At 49.0% G+C, this 25,741-nt stretch overlaps 1 protein-coding gene and 2 pseudogenes across 1 annotated transcript in view; all 3 read left to right on the forward strand.

Moving 5' to 3' along the window:
- LOC139000885 (THO complex subunit 4-like) overlaps nucleotides 1-2,470 on the forward strand; it is a 69,853-nt gene extending 67,383 nt beyond the window's left edge. The window contains exon 6 of the mRNA XM_070402856.1: nucleotides 2,271-2,470. Within this exon, the coding sequence (XP_070258957.1) occupies nucleotides 2,271-2,470 (200 nt within the window). The remainder of the gene's footprint in view (nucleotides 1-2,270) is intronic.
- Nucleotides 2,471-18,553: 16,083 nt separating this feature from the next.
- On the forward strand, nucleotides 18,554-19,840 carry LOC139000886 (ATP-dependent RNA helicase DDX39A pseudogene; annotated as a pseudogene).
- A 4,642-nt stretch (nucleotides 19,841-24,482) lies between these two features.
- LOC139000887 (aly/REF export factor 2-like) lies at nucleotides 24,483-25,534 on the forward strand (annotated as a pseudogene).
- Nucleotides 25,535-25,741: the final 207 nt, after the last annotated feature.

The raw sequence follows: 25,741 nt of genomic DNA on the forward strand, positions 1-25,741 counted from the left end.
CGGCGGTGGCCCGCCAGACGCCGTGGTGTCCTCCGCCGCCTGCGCTCCTTCCCCCGGCTGTGGCCACGCCGCGTCGCGCGCCTCCGTGCCCGCGGGCGGGTGTGTGTGTGTGTGTGGGGCGGCGGTGGCGGCGTCGTCGTCGTCGTCGTCGTCGTGGCCCCCGCGTCCACCCCCCCACCCGCAGACCACCACCAAACTCACCCCCTCCCCCCGGCAAAAGGCCGCCTGTTCTCCCGCCGGCTCCTGCTCCTGTCTGTCCGCCCGCCTCCTCGCCTCGCCCTGTCCTCCGGGTGTAAGGCAAGGCAGAGAGAGAGGGGGGACGTGTCGGCCGTGGCGTCCCGCGTGCGTGCGTGCTTGCGGGTAAGGGTTCCTCTCCCCGGCCTCGCCGTGGGAAGCCTCTCTCTCCATGTCGCGCCTTCACCTTCATTGCGCCACGGCGGCTTTCGTGCGAGCCCCTGACTCGCGCACGTGTTAGACTCCTTGGTCCGTGTTTCAAGACGGGTCGGGTGGGTGGCCGACATTGCCGCAGACCCCGTGCGCTCGCTTCGCTCCGCGGCGTGGCGCCTTAACCCCGGGCCGGAAGGCGCGACTTCGCCCTGGGCGCACTGGGGACAGTCCGCCCCGCCCCTCCGCGCGCCCTGTCGCCGGGAGCAGGAGGGGTGGGGGAGCGGTCGCGCAGTGGGAGGGCCCTTAGTCCTGGGAGACTGGGTGCGACCGAAAAGGGGGCCGCCCCCACGCCCTTCACGCAACGCACGTTCGTGGGGAACCTGGCTCTAAACCATTGGTAGACGACCTGCTTCTGGGTCGGGGGTTTCGTACTTAGCAGAGCAGCTCCCTCGCTGCGATCTATTGAAAGTCAGCCCTGGACACAAGGGTTTGTCTCTCCGCGGCGGGACGGAGGGGGCGCCCTGGGGTGGGGGAGCCGCGCACACGCGGCCCCTGGGGCCGTCCCCTCCTCTCTGCCCCACCCTGCCGGGGCCTCCGGGCCTCTGGCTGGGACAGGGTGGCGGGGGAGGACAGCGGCGGACACGGCCCTTTGCCCAGGGGGGCCGAGGGCCCGATCCCCTACCCATTTTTTTTTTTTTCCGAAAGTCCAGGTCGACCAGCGCTCCCCCAAAACGGGCCGGCGGGACTTGGTCTCGGGCGGGGAGAAGAGCCGGGGTCGACCAGATGGCCCGACTCGGACTTGGTCTCTGGCTGTAGATTCGAGTGATTGGAGGTGGGACTTTTTATTTTATATTTAATTTTATTTAATTTTTTCTTTTCTTTTCTTTTCTTTTATTATTTTATTTTATTATTTTATTTTATTTTATTTTATTATTTTATTTTATTATTTTATTTTATTTTATTTTATTTTATTTTATTTTATTTTATTTTATTTTATTTTATTTTATTTTATTTTATTTTATTTTATTTTATTTTATTTTATTTTATTTTATTTTATTTTATTTTATTTTATTTTATTTTATTTTATTTATTTTATATTTTATTTTATTAATTTATTTTATTCCCGTCTCTGGCGGCGGGGACCCCGCCATCCACAGAGAGAGCGGGGGTCGACCAGATGGCCCGATGCGGACTTGGTCTCAGGCAAGGACCCCATCATGCACAGAGAGCCCGCGTCGACCAGATGGCCCGACCTGGACTTCAGTCTCTGATTGTGGATCAGAGTGATTTGGGTTGATTGAAATGTTGACAGGATACTTTTTATTTTATTTATTTTTCTTTATTTGATCTGCTTGACCGGGAGCGGGGGCGGGGCCGAAGAGCAAAGAAATGTTGACAAGAAACTCACTTTTTTTTTCTTTCTTTTTAAAAAAAAATATATTTTATTGATTTTTTACAGAGAGGAAGGGAGAGAGATAGAGAGTTAGAAACATCAGTGAGAGAGAAACATTGATCAGCTGCCTCCTGCACACCTCCCACTGGGGATGTGCCTGCAACCAAGGTATACGCCAGTGACCGGAATCGAACCAGGGACCTTTCAGTCCACAGGCTGACACTCTATCCACTGAGCCAAACCGGTTAGGGCTTTTTTTTCTTTCTTTCTTTCACGTACAGCCCGCATACAATGATACATTCTTATCATGAATCCACATTTACTATTATTTATTTATTTATTTATTCATTCATTCATTCATTTATTTATATGTACAGCCCGGCTTATCACAGCGTTATACATTTATGGGTCTCTCAAACAAAACCCCAGAAAACACGTTGCAATGCTTACCCGTCCTGTTTCTATTCCTATCAACGCTTCAACCCTTTAGGGATGTTTCCAGGCGGCATTGGCGGCATTGGAGGCGGTGGCGGCGGCGGCAGCTGCGGCAGAGGCAGTGGCACAATGCGGGGCGTGTTCACTGAAAAGAAATTCCTAAATCGCCCCATATTCGCTCGCGGAGGAAATTTCAAATCTGACTGGCAGTCCTTCATCCGCTTCGTGGGAGTGTCTGTCCTTCTTGACTGCTAGGTGGAAGAGAGAGAGAGAGAGAGAGAGAGAGAGAGAGAATGAGAATATGAAGCTTTCAAACTCCCTCTTCCCCCACCCCCCCATCCCCCAGTAACCGACCCTAAGTTCTCACCACCCTGGTGATGACATGATGACGATGCAACCTGTCCTTGTCATGCGCCACCTTCCTGGTGACCGCTTTTATAAGCCTCAAAGCGAGGTCGGCCAGAGGGCCGGGTTGGTCCATTGTCGTCACAGGCAGGGTGAAGCCAAATCAGGGACAGCGCTTGCGCAGTCGGCAGACAGAGGGGCGTGAATGGAAGGCAGTGGATCGCCATACTAGCACTTTGGATGGAGGCACATCCATTGTAACACCAAGCAGTACCTGTACCTCAAATGGAAACTTCTTTCGCAGACATGAAAAATGCAGGTCAAGTCACTTGGACACTATGGACGGCTTTGTCGTGTAGAAATGGGCAGGCGTAAATTAGGCATTCTGAACTTTGTCCTCTTTTTGGTTTGTCCTTGTGATCCAAAGGAACTCTCCCCAGCCAGGAAAGGTAATAGGTGGACTGAAGTGGACCACAGTGGGGTTTCTGGCTGGAAACCACAAACCACACCACTGGTGGCGACCGACAGGGTGTGCTGTGCCTTTCCGTGCGGTGCCCTGCAATGCCCCAGAAAGTCATAGTCAGGACTGAACCGAAGACCTTCCTCTTTCTCTCTCTTTCTTTCTCTCTTTCTTTCTCTCTTTCTTTCTTCTTTCTTTCTTCTTTCTTTCTTTCTTTCTTTCTTTCTTTCTTTCTTTCTTTCTTTCTTTCCTCTTTCTTTCTTTCTTTCTTTCTTTCTTTCTTTCTTTCTTTCTTTCTCTTTCTTTCTTTCTTTCTTTCTTTCTTTCTTTCTTTCTTTCTTTCTTTTTTTTCTTTTTCTTTCTTTCTTTCTTCTTTTTCTTTCTTTCTTTCTCTCTTGCCGGGAGCCGGTCCATCCTTGCTGCTTGACACAGTCGCTGCAGGAAAGAAACATCTGCACAGCATATGTTTCAAGGGACCTGGCATATATAGCATATTGTTCTTAATATGTTTGCTCTCTTTAGCGCCATGTGTTTTAACCAAGATCACCTCTCCGAGAAAGGTTGTTTCCCCAGGTGGGGATCTTTCCCTGAGGTTAGGGAGGGGATACAACACCTTAATTAAGTGCCAGGCGGGTAGTTAAGCTACATAATCTTTACTCCCTGGAATGGAGATAAGAAACGCCCTAACCTTTGTAATAGAAATTGACAGGATTAAAATCGGCTGGTATAAATATGGATGTAACAAGACAATAAACATCAGATCCTGATCAGTTCCTAACCAGAACTCCGACCAGAACTTTGGCTGGAAATCCTGGCTATAGGTCCTGACTAGGCTGCTGATCAACTGAAGGCTGTCTTCGTGTCATTCCTTCTTCGCCGACTCCGTCCACACCTTTGGGGACCCCTGGACCTGCTGGGATTGGACCCCAGCTCTTTCTTTCTTCTTTCTTTCTTTCTTTCTTTCTTTCTTTCTTTCTTTCTTTCTTTCTTTCTTTCTTTCTTCTTTCTTTCTTTTTCTTTCTTTCTTTCTTCTTTCTTCTTTCTTCTTTTCTCTCTCTCTCTCTCTCTCTCTCTCTCTCTCTCTCTCTCTCTCTCTCCTCTCTATTTTTTTGGCCCTTCCACCCCCTAAACTTGGTTCCTAGGGATAGGGGACACACCTCTCCCTCTTCTACTCCAGCTTCCCTGCTCTTCCCCTTGCCTCAGATTTGAGTCTCTGCCAAGTGCAAGCAGCGGGCGACCTACTACAGAGCCTTGCAGTCAATGGGTAGTCCTTATTCTTGTGTGGGTGACCTTAGTTGAACTTCACACAGGTTGTTTTCTGCATAGGTGGCATTCGAGGAAAACAAACAAAAAAATCAGAATAAGAGCCATGCCCGGTGTCATTAACTAGCGAGGTCCTTTGGCATCCTCTCTTCCCCAGCTTCCCTCCTGCCTCCCTCCAATTCTCTCCTTCTTGCTCCCTCTCTCCTCCACTCCATTCCAGTCTATTCCACTCACCACCACTCCCCAGATTCTGTCCATCCTGGGGCTCACACACAGTATACATACATACATACATACATACATACATAAATACATACATACATACATACATACATTCGTCCTACACCTGAGTATCAACCAAAGACTTGGAAACAATGAGGAGGAGACTCAAGAAGTAATGCCATTCAAAACTAAACATTAAGTCATTGTGTAAATGCTGTGAAAGGAAAAGTGGATAGGGTATGCCTGTAAATGGCATAGCTCTCCCTGCTCACCTAGCCTTTTCAATGACAGCACCCACCCCACACCCACCCCCTTACTGTCATGGATGCTTTTCATGATCCCTGAGAGGAAGAAAATATCCCCTGTTGCTGAACCCTGGCTTTTCACACTGCAGATGACCCTCTTGGACAGATGCAGGAACTCTCTCCCTCCCAGTCCCAGAGAGGATGTTTTGACCCACCCTTGATCTCTTTCTTGGTTTGTTTTCTTTCAATGTGGTAAACACAGACCTCCTTTGAACCTTTGATAAGCCTACAGTTTACATTCACACTCCTTTAGCTTGATTTTTAATACAACTCCCGGGGTCAGGATCACGACTTTAGAGTCACAGTTGGTTCGCCCAATGGGAGGACTCCTGTGTGTGTGTCTGTGGGGGGGTGGGCAGGGGGGATTTCCCGCTATGCTTTCTCCCTCCTCCCTAAAATGTCACCAGTGGATTTCATGTAACCCACGTACGGCCTCCTCCTGGGATTGGAGTGTATAAAATAAGGGGGTCGACGTTGCCATTCTTTGGAACATCATCTCCCACCATTGAGATTGTGCTTCCCGGCATACGAGCGACATTTCTGGACAGTTTGACTGAAAGACACTCACAGAAATTCTTCACAGGTTGGAGGATTTCTTACGTTGTTGACAAATGCCACACACGCACGCATGTGTGTGCACTTGGTTCACAGTTGCCACCTGTGGGGCTCTTTCAGGTTCGTCCATTTAACTTCCTCTTTTTCATAGGGAGGAAGGAGGCAGCGAGTGTAATCACCAGTGAGTGTGTGACATGAGACTGAGGATTTCCCTTGGAAAGTGGGTGAGCGGATGGGTGGGCCGAGGGAGGGAGGGAGGGAGGGAGGACACATCCATCCACCCACTCATCCATCCATCCATCCATCCATCCATGGACGGAAATTAAAAGTTTAACAAACAAGCAGTGATGGTGAGTAGTCACGTCCTAGGCTGCTACCTTCCCTGACAAAGGTCAATCTTTCTTTTTTATAGTGTTTTTATTGATTTCAAAGATGGGGGAAAGAGAGAGAGAGAGAGAGAGAGAGAGAGATATCAATGATGAAAGATAATCATGGATCCACTGCTTCCTGCACACCCCCTCGTGGGAGGTGGGGCAGGGGCGGGGGGTGGGGTGTGGCGCCGGGGATCCATCCCGCAACCAGTGCATGTGCCCTTGACATGAATCGAACCTGGGACCCTTTAGTCTGCAGGCCGACGCTCTATCTCTCCTGAGCCAAACCGGCTAGGGTGTAATTTTCCTTTTTAAATCCCCTCGTTTTTATTGAGTACATTGCTGACTGTTACCTATCCTACGCCAACCTAAGTAAGAGAAGTATGTGTCTGTCATTTTATTTTAATTTTTATCCAATCCCAGAGGTTTCCTGCCTCCCCCTCCCCCGCTTTGCCTTCTCTGGCCTCCCTCATCTATCACCAACGGAGTTTATGTAACCCACTTACATCTCCTCTTTTGCTTGACATGTATACAACAAGGTTAAAACACTCACACACACACCCTCCATTCTACAGAGTGTTATCCCAATATGTTGAGAATCTGCTTCCTGGCAATTGCCTCAAATGAACTCACAGATATTCTCCACAGATTTGAATCTTTTTTGATGTTCACACATCCATCCATCCATCCATCCATCCACGGGGAAGTTCAAGATGAATGATAAAAGGGTGTCTGTCGTGAGTGGCACACTTGGAGCGGTGTGTGTGGTGGGGGGTAGGGGTGGAGGGATGGATGATCAAAACCGGCAACTGGAGCAGAGTGTGCTGGCCTGTCTGGTGACCCGGGGTTATTGAGTCAAATCATCCCTCACCAGGCCTCCTTCGACCCTCATCGCTCCACTCCCACCTATGTCTCTCCTCCTAGGGGATCTAAGACGCCGAGATCTACTGTTGACCTTCGCCCTGGACCCTGGACTCACGCCCCTCAAACCCCTCCCTCTCGCTCCCCACCCCCCCTCGCGGGATTCCCAAACGGGTGAGGGCTGGTTCCTGGGTTGGCCGATAGAGGGCACTCTTTCCCACCCTGACAGGCCAGGCCGGTTTCTCAAACAGCCTACCCCCTGAAGTTGGTGAGCTGCAGGCCTGAGGGTGGGGTGACTTGGAGAAGGCCCTGAGGTCGCTGGAGAGCTTTCTGCATTTGAATGAATCCCTGGAGTGAGATACATTGGAATGAATCGCCCTGACCCCCTCCCCTCCAGCTTGCTCCATACCCCACCCCCTACTCCCCATCCCCGACCCCAGCTCCCTTCCTCTCAGCCCTCAGGTCAGGGGCTTCTGAGACTCTGGGCCTGGGGCGGGGAGGAGCGGGGGAGAGGGGAATCACGCAGGCAGGGGGAAAGCTTAGTTGCTCCTGTGAGTGTATTTGAGCCCCAAGGTCCCTGTGGGCCCAGCGGAAATCTGTGTCTGTGGAGCGACCCTCCTGCCTGATAAGAGGTGCTGTTCCACCCTGGCCAGTCATTTCCCTGCCCCATCTGGGAGCTGGGCTCTCCTGCCCTGGTTCTGCACACAGGTGTGCGCCCGACTCTCCACTCTCCAAACCTCCTGGTTCCCAGGACCTGTGGTGAATCACTCAGACCCCCGCTCCCGAGGCCAGTCCTTTCCTCTCAGCCCCAAGAGCTGCCCTTGGTCAGCCCTGGGTGACCAAGCCCTCATTACCTCTGAGTGGCTACACGTGGCCCTCTTGCCTGCTGGGAGCCACTGAGCAAAAGGCTTTTATCCTCAGCTCCTAGCTGCCCTTCGGCAGACACCACTTCAGTCTGGGGCTGAAGCTCTCAGTGGACAGACAGGCTGAGGCGGCCAAGCCAGGGCAGGCTCCAGGCAGGGACGGGATCCCCAGGTCAGGTCCCCTTTGTCTAGCCCACCTGTGTTCTGTCCAGGTCGTGGGAGATGGCACTGCCCCACATGGGGGAGTGGCAGCTTGTCACAGCAGCCAGGCTTGCGGTGGACTCAGAACCAGCTCAGGAGGTGCGGCATGCTCCTAGTGCCCTGGTAAACCAGGTCTCTGGGCAGGGAGAGTCCTTGAATGTAGCATCTGGGCAATTTCTGTGGTGTAAATACTCCCACCATGGCCCATTCCAGGCTCCCATGGTGACTGTCGGTTAATGCACTGAGCTCAGAGTTGGGGAGACAAGCACAGTCTGCTCCCCCCAGCACACCTTGTGCCTCTTCCTACCTACCTCCCCTCACCCCCAACCACACTGCCATGCCTTCCATGGGGCTGAAATGCTCAAGTCCCAGCCGTCCCTGCTCACAAAAACCTCCGCAGGGTAGAGGATTTCACTGCTAGCCCCTAGACAGCGGCCTTGAAGCTCTTGGGATCCTCAGCAATAAAGCACTTTACATCCCGCCCCCTCCCCGCCCGCCCCCCGCCCCCCCCCCCCCGCAAAAAAAAAATGATAAGGATAACCAGGAAGCTGGTCGTGCCCAAAGGGGCCTGGAAAGATGGGGGCGGGCCCCTAACATTCCAAAACAGGTCTAGCTGCAGGCAAGGTAGGTAGCATTCAACTCAGGGGTGCCAGGAACTGGCCAAACCTTTCCCTTTACCACTTTCTAGTGGCGGGTGGGGGAGCGGGGTGTGGTGGTGGTGGTGGTGGTGGTGGTGTGGGCTAGGTTGCTAAAGAAGATTGGCCTTTTGTTTTTTCTTGGATGGAGGGACCCCCTGAGTCTAATTTCTCCCAAGTGTTGGTGAGTATGTACCCCCAAAAAGGGGACTCTCGAGGTACCGCGGCCTGGTTCCCCATCTACGGAGACACATGGGTAGCGAGCCGAGCTGAGAGTGAGAGGCGTCTCTGCCAGCCTCTGGGGCTGCTTGGGGCCATTCTGAGCAGGGAGGGTCCCCCATGAATCGGTCGCTCAGGCTCTGTCGTGGAAGTTCATCATGGAGAAAGGACTGTTGGCAAACAGACATACGTTTAGTCCATCTCCAGATGAGATTCCTCTCGGGATGTTTCCTTTTTAAAAATCATCATTCTTGCCCTAACCGGTTTGGCTCAGTGGATAGAGCAGCGATGGCGAACCTTTTGAGATTGGCGTGCCAGCATTTTGAAAAACCCTAACTTAACTCTGGTGCCCTGTCACATATAGAAATTTTTTGATATTTGCAACCATGGTAAAACAAAGACTTATATTTCTGATATTCATTTTATATATTTAAATGCCATTTAACGAAGAAAAAATCAACCAAAAAAAAAATTGAGTTGTGTCATAGGTTCACCATCACTGGGATAGAGCGTCAGCCTGCAGACTCAAGGGTCCCAGGTTCAATTCCAGTCAAGGGCATGTACCTTGGTTGCGGGCACATCCCCAGTAGGGAGTGTGCAGGAGGCAGCTGATGGATGTTTCTCTCTCATCGATGTTTCCAACTCTCTATCCCTCTCCCTTCCTCTCTGTAAAAAATAAAAAAATAAATAAAGTATATTTTAAAAAATAAAAACCATCACATTCTCCCCTGTTGGTTCAGTCTCTGGCTCATTGAAGTCTACATACACACGACCCTTCTAATAAAACCCCACAAAAACCAACAACCATCATATGTTGGCATCATTGGCTTAAAGACAGACATGCAGACAGGCAGACAGACAGAGACAAACCTCTGAGTCCCTATCAGGTGAATTGGGGATGATTTGAGCAGGAAAATATAGGTTGCCCCTGTCCCATGCCCTCATTGAAAGGGGACAGGTTCTGATTTTAAAACAGCCATCTGTCAGTCGGTCGGTCAGTGGGATACCCCTACCTACCGCTGTGGGCACACAAGCTTGACTCCCAGGGAGAGGGAGACTTGGTTGGGTAGGGTTAAGAATGGGTAAAGTAGCCCCGGCCGGTCGGTCGGCGTCTCCGAGAGCTTCAGTACCTTCACCTCTTAGAATCATTGCCATTTTTCCAAAAGCGGTATGAGTGAGGAGAAGGGGAGATTCCCTCTCACAGTCCTCGGAGCATCCCTCGGTTTGCTTCTGTGTGTTTTCTCTTTGTAAATCCAATTTCTGTCTTTTATTGTTGTTGTTTTCTACACTCTTTCTAAGGGTGACCTGGCTTCTGACAGCAGAAACAGACGCCTCTACCGTTTCACAGCAGACCTCATGGACAGATTCTGTTGCCTCGCTCTCAGAAACCAGCAGGTGTATACGTCATGTTCACGGAAAAACATGCAAACCCGTAGAGAACTTTCATGAGTTTACTTGAGCCAAACTGTCCACACTTGCCGGGAAGCAGAACTGCAAGGGGTTGGGACAATGCTCCAGAGAATGGCTGTTTTTCACTGTGTTTTATTCATTCTTTCTCCAAATTATTATTTAATACATTTTCATTGATTTCTGAGAGGAAGGGAGAGGGAGAGAGCGATAGAAACACCCGTTCCTGGGGATCGAGCCCACAACCGGGCCTGCACCCTTGACTGAAATCGAACCCGGGACCCTTCGGTCTCCAGGCCGATGCTCTACCCACTGACCAAAACCAGCTGGGGCGTTACTTTGTTTTATACGTGACAATCCAATCCAAGGAGGAGACATACGTGGGTTACAGGAAATCCACTGGTGATAGATGAGGGAGGGAGGGAGGGAGGAAAGGAGGGAGGGAGGGAGGGAGGGAGGGAGGGAGGGAGAAAACGGAGGGTGGGGTGGGGAGTGGGGGTACACCTCTGGGATTGGATATAAAGCAAAATGATAGATGCATACTTCTTTTTAAAAAAATATATTTTTATTGATTGCAGAGAGGGAGGGAGGGAGAGAGAAACATCATTGATGAGAGAGAATCGGGGATTGGTGTCCTCCTGCATGCCCCATAGTGGGGCTCGAGCCCGTGACCAGGGTGGGCATGCTCCCTGGCCCCGAATCCAACCCAGGACCTTAAGGTCTGCCACAGACTGACATCTGCTCTACTCACTGAGCCAAACCTGTCAGGGCCACACTTCCTTCTTTTCCTTAGGTGGGTGCAGAATAGATAGTTAACATGCAACAATACAGGTGATAACAATAACAATGAAGGAATTTATGGTCTCTTTCCTGCAGGGCCCCCAGGGGCATTTGCTTGTGTGTGTGTGGGGGGGGGGGTGGAGGTGGGGGGAGGGGGAGAGAGTAGGGGGGCTAATGTTACAAGTTCCTCTAACATTTCAGAGGTGTGTTGTCTTAGATGCAAAAGGACCATAGGTTCAGTTAAGGTAAACACTGACCTGGTCAGGGAAGACTCAGACCTAGGACGCGACTACCCACCACAAGTGCTCTTAGTTACAGCCTCCCTTCAGACCATCCCTGTGGTCGATTTAGGCCTTTCAGTTTGCAAGACCGCCAGGCAGGCCTTCCCCTGAGCTCATCGGGTTAGCATGTGGCCCCTTTTGTCCACAGTTGTGTGGGAATAAAGGAGTCATCCTTTCTGTCAAAGAAGGGAGCTTAGGCAGCCTCCATTTTGGCTCCAGGGACTTGGCAGCCGCCATTTTGAAACGGCATAGGTCAACCCCTCCCTCTTATCCTCTCCACCCCCCGCCCCCCGTTTTAATTTCGCTGCTTTGTTTCTCTTTTAAACAAATTCACATTTCATTTATGTTGACATAAACTGTACAAAATTAACTTTCTTCACCGAAAATAACAGCTATGTTTTCTGTATTCTTCCTAGATAAACTACAAAACTTATTCTTGTAGGTTTTCTAGGTTTCGCTTATAAATTGAGACGCGGCAGTAGATGTAACCACGGAAAAAGATAGAATGAAACAGACCGATCTGTTGTCAGTATCCATGGCCTCTGATCCTGTCTTGACCATGAAACAGAACTGTTCCGCATATTCTAGCTTATGGAGCCCTAACTGGTTTGGCTCAGTGGATAGAGCATCTGCCTGCTGACTAAAAGGTCTCAGGTTTGATTCCGGTCAAGGGCATGTACCTCGGTTGTGGGCACATCCACAGTAGGAGGTGTGCAGGAAGCAGCTGATCAATGTTTCTCTCTCATTGATGTTTCTAACTCTCTATCCTTCTCCCTTCCTCTCTGTAAAAAAATATAAATAAATAAATAAAATGCATTTAAAAAAATAAAAATCATCATTCTCCCCTTTTGGTTCAGTCTCTGGCTCACTGAAGTCTACATACACGTGACCCTCCTAAAAAAACAAACAAACAAACAAACAAAAAAAAACCCACCCCACAAAAACCAACAACCAAGTTGGCATCACTGGCTTGAGTCAAACTGTCCACACTTGCCAGGAAGCAGAACCGCAAGGGGTTTGGACAATGCTCCAGAGAATGGCTGTTTTTCACTTTGTTTTATTCATTCTTTTTTCTAAATTATTATTTAATACATTTTTATTTATTTCTGAGAGGAAGGGAGAGGGAGAGAGCGATAGAAACGGTCAGGATGACAGAGGATCACCCGTCCGCTGCTTCCTGCACACCCGCTCCTGGGGATCGAGCCCACAACCGGACCTGTGCCCTTGACTGTAATCGAACCCAGGACCCCTTCGGTCCCCAGGCCGATGTTCTACCCACTGACCCAAACTGGCCTGAGCGTCACTTTGTTTAATACGTGACAAAATCCAATTCAAGGAGGAGACATAAGTGGGTTACAGGAAATCCACTGGTGATAGATGAAGGAGGGAGGGAGCGATGGAGGTACCAAAGTGGGGCGGGGGGTGGGGGGAAACCTCTGGGATTGAATAAAAAGTGAAATGATAGACGCACACTTCTTTTTATTTATTTTTTTGATGTTTTACAGAGAGGAAGGGAGAGGGAGGGAGAGAGAAACCTCATCAATGAGAGAGAATCTTGGATAGGCCGCCTCCTGCACGCCCCCTAGTGGGGCTTGAGCCTGTGACCCGGGCGGGCGGGCATGCGCCCGGGACCCAAAATCGAACCCGGGACCTTAAGGTCCGCCACAGGCTGACCTCGGCTCTACCCACTGAGCAAAACCGGCCAGGGCCACACCTACTTCTTTTCCTGAGGTGGGTGCAGGATAGATAGTTAACAGGCAACAATACACGTGATAACAATAGCAATGAAGGAATTTATGGTCTGTCCTACAGAGCCCCTAGGCGCATTTGCTTGTGTGTGTGTGTGGGGGGGGGGTGGAAGGGTGAGGGGCGGGGATGGTGGGATGTTACAAGTTCCTCTGACATTTTATAGCATAGGTATGTTGTGTCTTAGATGCAAAAGGACCATAAGTTCAGTTAAGGTAAACACTGACCTGGTCTTGGAAGACTCCGGCCTAGGTAATACGGGACTACCCACCACTACTGCTCTTAGTAGCAGTCTCCCTTCAGACCGTCCCTGCAGTGGCTTTAGACCTCTCGGTTTGCAAGACCGCCAGGCAGGCCTTCCCCTGAGCTCATAGGGTTAGCATGTGGCCCCTTTCGTCGTCCACAGTTGTGTGGGAATAAAGGAGTCATTCTTTCTGTCAAAGAAGGGAGTTTAGGCAGCTTCCCTTTTGGCTCCAGGGGCTTGGCAGCCGCCATTTTGAAACGGCAAAGGTCAACCCCTCCCTCTTATCCTCTCCACCCCGCCTCCCCCTCCCAACCCCCCCTCGTTTTAATTTCGGCGTTTTGTTTTTCATTAAACAAATTCACATTTTATTTATGTTGACATAGACTGTACAAAATTGACTTTCTTCACCGAAAATGACAGCGATGTTTTCTGTATTCCTAGACCAACTACAAAAAGCATTCTTGTCGGTTGTCTCGGTTTCTCTTATAAATCGAGACGCGGCAGTAGATGTAACCACGGAAAAAGACGGAATGAAACAGACGGATCTGTTGTCAGGATCCATGGCCTCTGATCCTGTCTTGACCGTGAAACGGAAGTGCGCCACATGTTCTTGCTAAAAAGCTTATGAGGATATAGGCTTAACGAAGGAATGTAAACAGCGACACCCAGATGTGGGTGTAAGGATGGCGGGTTCTTTCTTCAATGTTTCACAGTCATTTGTTTAAGATCATCGAATAAAGACAAAAATCCACACCGAAATCCTTGTCTGGCAAGCTCACGTTTCTTTCACGAGCTGGTCATTTCACTGTTGGTTACAGATTTCTCGTAGCATACTTAAAACTCCTGCTAGTCAAAGGTTAGTCGTCAGCTTCATTGCACAATTTTATGAAACAGATTCCTCCCACACCTTCTCAAAATTTATTTCTTCAAAGAACTGATAACTCAATGCCCAACAACTGTGACAATGAATGTGATGTCTGCAATGACCTCACTAAAACAAGCCCAAAGTGCCATCGGCAGAGATCACGCAGAAGTGCAACGTGGCGCTTCCGATGATGCCTGCCGCCCTCTGGAAGAACAACAGTTAGTTCTCCAAAGCATGAGAGTTCACACCGGGACCATTTAAGCAGAGGATCAGTGGCTACTCTACTCAAGAGATCCAGTGATTAAGTGACCCACCTATATCTTACAGCTCTTCTCTGTTTCCTTTCAAATTTCTCAGACTTTTTTTCAATATCAAAATAAGAGAGAACGCATTTTAAAAGTCCTTCGGGTATTTCCGACACTTTTGGAATTATCTGTAGGAAGCTCCGACTTAGTTGTGTAGAGTTTGATGTATGTGTCCACCGTTAAATCCAAATCGTGTTTCACATCGAAATGCATGTTAAGCAAAGCTAAGCTACTTGACCTTTGCCCTGTCAAAGTGTTCCTCTGGTGTGCTTTGAGACGCTTTCGTCCGTTTTCATAGCATTCGTTCTCAACCTTCATCACAGGGAGAATTCGTAGGACATTTAGCAATGTATAAACATGAAAAAACTTGATGTCTGGCAGGTGGAGGGCTTCATACATGGTGGATGGAAGCTCTATATCTTTTCTTCTGGGTTTCCACTTGATTCTCCAACAATGCAGCTCAGCTGAGAGTGCTGCATCGGGATTGGGTAAGTCGCTGCTGTACATATCAGCCTGGACAGGAAGGGAGAGGGATAGAGAGTTGGAAACATCGATGAGAGAGAAACATCCATCAGCTGCCTCCTGCATACCCTCCACTGGGGATGTGCCTGCAACCAAGGTACATGCCCTTGACTGGAATCAAACCCGGGACCCTTGAGTCCGCAGGCTGACGCTCTATCCACTGAGCCAAACTGGTCAGAGCTTTTTGTGTGTGTGTGTGTGCTTTTATTGATTTCAAAGAGGAAGAGAGAGAGAGAGAGATCGATGACAGAGAATCATGGATCATCTGCCTCCTGCACACCCCCTACTGGGGGGTGGGGGGGCTCTGGGGATCCAGCCCGCAACCTGGGCATGTGCCCTTGGCCTGAATCGAACCTGGGACCCTTTAGCACGCAGGCCGACACTCTATCTCCGCCCAGCCAAACCAGCTAGGGTGTAATTTTCCTTTTTAAATCCCCTCATTTTTATTGAGTAAATTGCTGGCCATTAACTATCCTACGCCAACCTAAGTAAGAGAAGTATGAAGAAGTATGTGTCTATCATTTTACTTTAATTTTTATCCAATCCCAGAGGTTTCCCTCCCCTCCCCACCCCGCTTTGCTTTCTCTTGCCTCCCTCATCTATCACCAACGGAGTTCATGTAACCCACTTACATCTCCTCTTTTGCTTGTCATGTATACAACAAGGTTAAAACACACACACACACATACACACACACACACACACACACACATACACACACACCCCTTCCATTCTACGGAGCGTTATCCCAATATGTTGAGAATCTGCTTCCCGGTGGTGGACCGAAGGGTCCGGATTGTGGGCTCCATCCCCAGAAGGGGGAGTGCAAGAGACAGCCGAGCCATGATTCTCTCTCATCGTGGATGTTTCTAGCTCTCTCTCCCCCTCTCCCTTCCTCTCTGAAATCAATAAAAATATATATATATTTTTTAAAAGGTAGTTTAGGCAGCCGCCATTTTAGCTCCAGTGACTTGGCAACCACCATTTTGAAACAGCTAAGGTCAACCCTTCCCTTTTATCCTCCTCCCTATCTCCCCCCCCCGCTTTTAAGTTCACTGTTTTAATAACAGGAAATACAAAACATCGTCCAAGCACACTTTTTACTACCTAAAGGTGGAATAATACATTTGTGGTTGTGTTTTTTTTTTTTTTTAAATATCTTTATTGATTTCAGAGAGGAAGGGAGAGGGAGGGAGCGCTAGAACATCCACGATGAGAGAGAGAGAGAGAATCACTGGTCAGCTTCCTCCTGCACACCCCACACTGGGGATCGAGCCCACAACCCAGGCATGTGCCCTTGACTGGAATCTAACCCGGGACGCTTCGCGGTCCACAGGCTGATGCTCTATCCACTGAGCCAAACCGGCTAGGGCCTTTTTTGTTGTTGTTGTTGTTGTTTAAAGAGAGAGTGAAAGGGAGAGGAAGGGGGCAGGGAGAGAGGAGAGAGAGAGAGAGAGAGAGAGAGAGAGAGAGAGAGAGAGAAAATTGTTTTTCCACTTGTTTATTCATTTTTCCCTAGCTATTAAAAAAATATACAACAGTAGCAATGAGGGAATTTGTGGTCTCTACCCTGGGACCCTGGGCTGTGCCCTGAGGGCACTGGGAAAAGGAAAGTGACTAGTTACCGGGACATTCACTACTCCAAAGACATGTGATCCTAGACTCTATGACCTAGAGGCATAGAAAGACAATAGGCTCAGATGCCAGTATGTTCAAAGGTGATCTCTCTCAGGGGAGATACCGGGCCTAGGGCATGACTGCCCACTCACTATACACTGCTTTCTACTTTAAAAAGTGTTTTTTTTTAAATTCAGAACATCCTGGGTGGTCACTTGAGGTGCCTGAGTTTGCAAGGCCAGGCCTCTCCCGAGTGGGTCAGGTTAGCATGTGGCCCCTTTTCATCCACAATGTTATGGGTTGGCTCAACAAGATAGACCACCGACTCAGAATCTAAATTTAAAAGCCTGTTATTAAGCTGGCCAGCTGACCCCAGTACCTATCTCCCCCTCTGGGAGATTCGGAGCATGTGGCAGAGATCAAGGGTGCAGTATGATCCTTTATAGCAAAACAGTGTTAAAAAAAAAACACAAAGCATTTCATTAGAAATTCACAAAAAGTTCATGAGAACGGAGGGGAGGTAAACAGAGTCACACCTGGCTGGATTTAATCATAACACATTGTTTTCTAAGACAATCCAGCAATTTTTCTCTGCCACGGTTCCTGACATTGACACAATCGGTAACCTTTTCCAGGCCACAGTCCCTCCCCCTCCCACATTCCGTTACCCTTCCATGCCGCAGCCCCCAGTCCCTCACCCTAGCACACACAATGCAAAGCTTCTTATGTATTACCTTTTTAAAAATATATACAACAGTAGCAATGAGGGAATTTGTGGTCTCTACCCTGGGACCCTGAGCTGTGCCCTGAGGGCACTGGGAAAAGGAAAGTGACTAGTTACCGGGACATTCACTACTCCAAAGACATGTGATCCTAGACTCTATGACCTAGAGGCATAGAAAGACAATAGGCTCAGATGCCAGTAAGTTCAAAGGTGATCTCTCTCAGGGGAGATACCAGGCCTAGGGCGTGACTGCCCACTCACTATACACTGCTTTCTACTTTAAAAAGTTCTTTTTTTAAATTCAGAACATCCTGGGAGGTCACCTAAGGTGTCTGAGTTTGCAAGGCCAGGCCTTTCATTTTATCCTATTGCATTTCATTTCATTTTATTCACCGATGTGTCCCCCAATAAATTCAATTCGGAAAAAAAAAATAACTGAAAGGAAACAGAGAAAATGATCCCTCCGTTTTTGCCCCGTGAATACTCGCCGCCTTTAGAGTCGTGACACCCCCCCCAACACCCCCCCCCCACCCCCACCCGTTGAGGTTTTAAAGGTCCCGGCACGCAAAAAGTGTTCTGGGTATGTCCTCTTGGTCCTCTGTCAGGCCCCACCCCCAAAAAACTTTTCCAGTCCCCATTCCGCTGCCAGGCCTTGTCTCTCGCAAAAGGGGCCTTCCTGGGTAAACTCCCGGTGTTGGACGCCCCGCCACCCGCCACGGGACCCGGCCGACACGGTCCCACTGGAAAGGTGGGCGCTGAGAGGAGATCGGCCACCCTTGTCCCCTGCCACCCCTCTCCCCACAAACACACACACAGTGGGCTGCGGGGTGCCCGCCCAGGCCGGGCCCATGGCCCAGGAGCCGCCCCACAGTTGTTCTTGGTGTTCGTGCGCCATCTGAAGGCCGTTTTTTTAAAAAAAAAAAAAAAATATATATATATATATTTTTTTACAGAGAGAAAGGGAGAGAGATACAGAGTTAGAAACATCCATGAGAGAGAACCATCAATCAGCTGCTTCCTGCACACTTCCTACTGGAGATATGGCCCCAACCAAAGTTCATGCCCTTGACCGGAATTGAACCCGGGACCTTTCAGTCCGCAGGCCGAAGCTCTATCCACTGAGCCAAACTGGCTAGAGCCCATTTTTCCAAATCATTTAGGACAATAAAGCACAGTGAAGTGAAGATGAGTGCTATGGGCGGAATGCTTGTGACTCCCACCATGCCCCAAATTCATAAATTGAAATCCTATTACGCCAGCTAATGGGATTAGGAGCTGGAGCTTTGGGATGGGATTAGGTCCTGGGAGTGGAGCCCTCATGTTGGGATTAGGTCCTGGGGGTGGAGTCCTCAGGAGGAGATTTGTGCCCTTATAAAGGCGGCCTGAGAGAGCTGCCTGCCTCATTCCCCAAGTGAGACTGCAACAAGTCGGAGGTCTGCCACTGAAAGAGGGCCCTCACCGACCGACAGACCATACCGGGCGCTCTAGCTTGCGTGGACTCTCGCAGCGCGCACGCGTGCGAGCGCGGTGGTGAACGGTGAACCAGTATGATGGCGGAACAGGATGTGGAAAACGAGCTTCTGGATTATGAGGAAGATGAAGAGCCCCAGGCTCCTACAGAGAGCACCCCAATACCCCCCAAGAAAGATGCCAAGGGGTCCTACGTTTCCATCCACAGCTCTGGCTTCCGCGACTTTCTGCTGAAGCTTGAGCTCCTGAGGACCATAGGGGACTGTGGCTTTGAGCATCCATCTGAGGTTCCGCACCAGTGCATCCCCCAAGCCATCCTGGGCATGGATATCCTGTGCCAGGCCAAGTCTGGAATGGGTAAGACTGCAGTCTTCGTGCTGGCCACCCTTCAGCAGATGGAGCCCATCAATGGACAGGTGGCCGTGCTGGTCATGTGCCACACTCGGGAGCTGGCCTTTCAGATCAGGAAGGAGTATGAGCGCTTCTCCAAGTACATGCCCAGTGTCAAGGTGTCCGTGTTCTTCGGGGGTCTCTCCATCAAGAAGGATGAAGAGGTGTTGAAGAAGAACTGTCCCCACATCGTGGTGGGGACTCCAGGTCGCATCTTGGCACTCGTGCGGAACAGGAGCCTCAACTTGAGAAATGTGAAGCACTTCCTGCTGGACGAGTGTGACAAGATGCTGGAGCAGCTAGACATGCGGGGGGATGTACAGGAGATCTTTCGCCTGACGCCACGAGAGAAGCAGTGCATGATGTTCAGTGCCATGCTGAGCAAGGAGATCCGGCCTGTCTGCAGGAAGTTCATGCAAGATCCCCTGGAAGTGTCGGTGGACGACGACGCCAAGCTCACGCTGCATGGGCTGCAGCAATACTATGTCAAGCTCAAAGAGAGAGAAAAGAACCGTCAACTCCTTGACCTCCTGGACGTGCTAGAGTTTAACCAGGTGGTGATCTTCGTGAGGTCAGTGCAGCGCTGCATGGCCCTGGCCCAGCTACTCATGCAACAGAAATTCCCAGCCATCGCCATCCACAGGGCCATGGCCCAGGAGGAGCGCCTAGCATGCTACCAGCAGTTCAAGGACTTTCAGCGGCGGATCCTGGTGGCCACCGATCTGTTTGGCCGAGGAATGGACATTGAGCGAGTCAACATCGTCTTCAATTATGACATGCCTGGGGACTCGGACACCTACCTCCACCGGGTGGCCCGTGCTGGGCGCTTTGGCACCAAAGGCCTGGCTATCACTTTTGTGTCTCATGAGAATGATGCCAAAATCCTCAATGAGGTTCAGGGTCGGTTTGAAGTCAATGTGGCGGAGCTTCCTGAAGAAATGGACATCTCCACATACATGGAGCCGAGCGGCTAACCACACACATGACATCCCGGAACCACCCTGCTTCCCACGTGCTGCTTCAACTCCTCTTTCTAGGCAACAGTGCGGCTTTCTTGCTCTGTTGAAACACTGTACATTTGTGTAACAATAAATTTGCATTATGGAAAAAAATAAAAATATGGGATTGTATTTTGCTTCCTCACCCCATTTTTTCAAGTCAGATATATATATATATATATATATATATATATATATATATATATATATTGCTAGATTGATAGAAATATTCCAACTATTATACCGAGAATTCTTGTATACCCCTCACCAGTTCTCCCTAATGTTCCATTAACATGGAACATTTGTTAAAACTAAGACGTCTGCATATTATTATTAACTAAGCTGCAAATTTTATTCAGATTTCACCAATTTTTTGTCATAATGCACTTTGTCGTTCCTGGATCCAATTTGGGATACCACACTGCATTTAACATCTAGTAATTTTGTCAGAAAATATAGTTAGACGAAAATCCCAACCAACATTAGATTCTGTTCTGATTCATTCTAAGAATAAGTGTTCTGCAGTTATTATCAAGAATTATGTCAATGTTTGATAAAAATAAAATTTTAATCCTATTATTTTCTTCCAAGTTTCAAACTGGAGAACCAACCAGAATCCCAAGTGGTGTCAAATACTGTTCTACAGTGTATTGCAATTTAGCAGTGACTCCCAAGTGCTGTCAAACACTGCTCTACACTGATTCCTGATGTATTTTTTTTAAATAAATGTATTTCTTTATTGATTTTAGAGAGGAAGGGAGAGGTAGAGAGACTGAAACATCCATGATGAGAGAGGATCATAGATCAGCTGCCTCTTGCACACCCCCTACTGGAGATTGAGCCTGCAACCCGGACCTGTGCCCTTGGCCAGAATGGAACCCTAGACCCTTCAGTCCGCAGGCTGATGCTCTATCCGCTGAGCCAAAACGGCTAGGTCTTGATGTGTTGTTTAAAGTATATATATTTTTTATTGATTTCAGAGAGGAAGGGAGAGGGAGAGATTGAAACATCCATGAAAAGAGAGGATCATGGATCGGCTGCCTCCTGCACACCCCGTACTGGGGATCTATTCCGAATCCTGGGCATGTGCCCTTGACCGAAATAAAAACTGGGACCTTTTGGTTCTATCCACTGAGCCAAGCCAACTAGGGCTAGTTTTTTTTTTTGAGTGTGGGGGAAAAAAAAGACAGTAGAAGGGAGGAGAGGAGGGAGGGAGGGAGAGGGAGGGAGAGAGAGAGAGATTGTTTATTCATTCGTCGGTAGCTTTTATATATATATATATATATGCAAATGTTCCTTTGTTCCAAATTTTAAATCTCCGAAAGCTCTTCACCGATTGCTTTGAATTTTTTAAAAAATATATTTTATTGATTTTTCACAGAGAGGAAGGGAGAGAGACAGAGAGTTAGAAACATAGATGAGAGGGAAACATTCATCAGCTGCCTCCTGCACATCTCCTACTGGGGATGTGCCCGCAACCCCAGTACATGGCCTTGACGGGAATCGAACCTGGGACCTTTCAGTCCGAAGGCCGACGCACGATCCATTGAGCCAAACCAGTTTTTGCCATTGCTTAGATATTTTGACACAACGTTGCATTCGAACACGCGCGTGCTTTTATATATCTATATACCTACTATTATATAGATGTCACACCTGTGACAGGTAAAAACATGCCTTTTTTGAAAAGCAGCGCCATCTGTTGGACATAAAAGCAACACACACTATACTAAATATTTTATGATTCCATTTCAATGTTTCTATTTACATTTATAAAGTGTAGGTAAAATTAACCGCAAATATGTGTGTCGAGCTGCAAAACGATTCATCAGCTGAGATATTCTCACATCAATTGCTGGGAATTGGGAACGGAAAGGTGCTGGTTGATCTGACCTCAGGACGAATTGCATTGCCTCGTCACTTCTGCAATTTAGTGACGTCAAAAGAAGAATTGGTTGAAAAAGTATTTCCCAATATTCAAACCGATTGTAAGAATCACGATTGGCTGAGTGAACAAGCTATTCTTTCGGCCAAGAACAAAGACGTCTACGGACTTAACAATATCATTCAGTCTAACATTCAAAGCGAGGCAGTCACACACAAGTCCGTCGACACTGTTGTGGAAGCAGATGAAGCGGTTAATTATCCAACAAAATTTTTGAATTCACTCGATCTGCCAGGGATGCCACCGCACGCACTGCAATTGAAAATCGGCGTGCCAATTAGCATGTTGCGAAATGTCAACCAGACCAAGTTTTGACAGGCACGCAGCTTGTAGTAAAAAAATTAATAAGCAATGTCGTAGAAGCAACAATCTTGACAGGAACTTTCAAAGGTGAAGATGTCCTCATTCCTCGCATTCCTATGATTCCAACGGATATGCCATTTCAATTTAAGAGATTGCAATTCCCAATTCGATTGGCGTTTGCAATCACCATCAACAAAGCTCAGGGCCAATCTTTAGAATTGTGCGGTTTAGATCTAGTTACGGATTGCTTCTCACATGGACAATGAGATGTTGCGTGTTCTAGAGTTGGCAAACCAGACAATCTCTATATCTGCATAGACAATGGAACAACACAAAATGTTGCATACCCACAGGCATTGTGAAATTAAGTGTATTAGAAACGTGTGCTTTCTCTTTTCTTTCTTTTCCATTTAACCAGACTGAGCCACAGCAATGCGTGCCTGGGTACAGTATATATATATATATATATATATATATATATATATATATATACACTTCCCTTAGCCTGTTTGGTTCAGTGCATTGAGCAGTGGCCAGCCTGTGAACCAAAGGGTCCCAGGTCCGATTCCAGCCAAGGTCATGGACCTTGGTGGCAGGTTCTTTGGGCCCTTGCCCTGGTAGCAGGCAACCAATTGACGTGTTTCTCTCACATCGATGCTTCCCTCTGTCTTGCCCTGTCTCCTCCACTCTCCCTAAAAATCAATGGAAAAATATCCTCGGGTGAGGATTAACAGCAACAAATATGTGTGTGTGTTTGTGTGTGTGTGAGTGTGTGTATTATTGATTTTAGGAAATGAGGGAGAAAGGGAAGGGGAGAGAGAGAGAGAGAGAGAGAGATACCTATCGGTTGCCTCCAATACATACTCCAGCTGGGAAATGAACCTGAAATCTGGGCATGTGCCCCAACCTGGAAAGCAATGGGTGACCTTTCAATGCACGAGGTGATGCTCAACCAACTGAGCCACACCAGCCAGGGCTCTGTTGCTTCCTGTCTGTGCCCTGATTGGGGATTGAACCCACAAACAGTGGCATAAGGGAAGACGCTCTCACCAACTGAGCCACCGGTGCAGGGCCAAATTGATTGATTTTGTACATTTCATGGACAAGGCCTCATCCAGATTTACCTCACTTCAAACACACATACTACAGTGTGCACCCGCTCCCCCCCAACACTTTCTTGTCATTCATAAGGTGAGTCACGCTAAAATCCACAACCACATGACATTGTACCAATGTTCCCCACACCCACCTGCTTGTTGTCTTTGGGCTTTCTTGTGAATATATATATATATACATAGGCAGTGGCAGATGTGGTCCATGTTAGCGTTTATTGCCTCTATGGCTTCCTGGCTTTGTCGCTTTGTTTGTATACCTTAGAAATGCCCCGTCCCTATGTTGAAAATAATAGATTTGGGGTGGTGGGTGGTAGTGGAAGGGGGGAACACAAAAGAAACCCAAAGAGAAAGAAACTGGGAGGGGGGGTTTTGTGGGGGAGGAAAATGGTGACAGAAAGAGGCTTTATACTTTGGGCTCTGTATTCAGGTGATGTTTTGTTGAGTTGTACACTTGAAAAACTTGTATGTATGTGTGTGTGTGTGTGTGTGTGTGGTGTGTGTGTGGTGTGTGTGTGTTTTCTTGGAGTTTCATACCATTAACCTGAGAAACACTTAAACCAGTAAATAATTTCTGTGATGAATTTATTTGAACCAGACTGTTGGCTACTGCCGGGAAGCAGAATCTCAAGGAATTAAAAATCTATTCCTTTCAAGGCAAGGTGGAGGCCTTTCCAAGGCCTAGATAACAAAATCCAGGGGCCAGACCAGGGGTGAAGTATAAACTTAAGTCATCACATAGGAGTTTAAAATCACCCGGCCTCTGCATAGATACACAGCACAGCAAAGCCCAAAGTCCACAAGCATGTCTTTGACCTATTTTTATAAATCACCATCCAAGGATGAGACTTGTAAGTGGTTTCAAACACTGTTCTACAGTCTTTCCTGCTATTGACCAGTGGGTTTCCATGAAATCCAGTGATGATAGTTGAGGGAGGTGGGAGAAAGCAAAGGGGAGGAGGCTGGGGGTTGGTAAGCTGTAAAATGATAGTGAGTGGTCAAAAATTAACATGACAACAGTAACAATGAGGGAATTTGTGGTCTCTTCCCTGGGACTCTGGGTTGTGCCCCAAGGGCACTGGAAAAATGGGAAGTGACTATTTACCTCTTGTCATTCACTAGTACAAAGATATGTGACCCGCCCTAACCGGTTTTGCTTATCTGGTGCCCGGCCAGGAACAGCTCTGGTGCTATGCGGGAAGTGAAGGATCTGCGTGCCTCCGCAGGGGCTTGATCCGAGGCTGATTCGAGCCCCACCATGGCCGACAAAATCCACATGTCACTGGATGACATTAGGCTGGACCGGAGCCAGCGGGGCTGCCATGGCGGGGGTCCCGGCTGCGGGGGGGGCGGGGGCAAGGACCTAGGTCGGACCGAGGCCCGGCCGCCTCCCAGGGAGGCCGGGGTTGTGGAGCGCAGGCTGCCGCACCAGAGCGCAGGGGCGGCGGGCTGTTCCGGAACCGGGCTGCCCTCGGCAGAGGCAGGATCCGGCCAGCGCCCTACAGCAGGCCGAGACAGCTTCCCGACGAGTGGCACCACGACCGCTTCCGCAGGGCCTTCAGCAGGGGCGCTGGCCTGATGACAGGGGGGAAGCTGTTGTTGTCGTCCAACCTGCACTTCGGAGTGTCCGACGCGGACATCCAGCAGCTGTTTGCGGAGTTCGGGCCTCTGAAGAAGGCCGCTGTCCATTACGACCGCTCTGGCTGCAGCCTGGGAACAGCCCACGTGCACTTTGAGCGCAAGGCAGACACCCTGGAAGCCAGGAAACAGTACAACGGCATACCTTTGGTTGGCCGTCCCCTCCACATCCAGATCCTCACCTCGCAGATAGATACGAAGCCCAGGCAGGTACAGAGTGTCAACAGAGGCCGGGTGACTACAAACCGAGGATCTGGAGGCTTTGGCGGCGGCACTTAGGGCCGTGCCCCCGGAAGCAACCGGCGTACAGGCAGGCGCACTGGCCGCCATTCAAAGCGACAGATCTCGGAGGAGAAGCTGGACGCCCAGCTGGACGCTTACAACTCGATGAGGGATACCAAAAGTATGAATGCCCATTTGGGCGCTTACAATGCGATGAGGAACACTAAAAAGTTGGACCCCCAGAAGGACGCTGACAGCTGCATGAGGGACACCGAGGAGTTGGACTCCCAGCTGGACACTGACAGCGCGATGAGGGACACCCCTGAGTTGGACACCCTACTGGGCACTTACAACGCTATGAGGGACACCGAGGATTTAGACGGCCAAATGGATGGCGCGGAGATGGACGCCCTGCTGGACGATTACGATGCGATGATGGACACCAGCTAAAGCACCAGCAAGTCAGTGTGTGGTAGGATGGCCAAGGACCTGTGGCCAATGATGGAGTTGTTTCTTCTGTTTGGAAATAGGATTTAAAACTCCTAGAAAGATTTTTTGTTAACTTTTATTTTATTAAATATTTCTGAAAAAGACCTGTTTTGTACGGAGTCATTTTGGGGATACATTTTACTGGTTGCTGTTTTCACCTTGGCCATA

Source organism: Myotis yumanensis, unplaced genomic scaffold, assembly GCF_028538775.1.
Source record: "Myotis yumanensis isolate MYYU_CA2020_CCGP unplaced genomic scaffold, mMyoYum1.0.hap1 SCAF_40, whole genome shotgun sequence".
Classification (NCBI taxonomy): Eukaryota; Metazoa; Chordata; class Mammalia; order Chiroptera; family Vespertilionidae; genus Myotis; species Myotis yumanensis.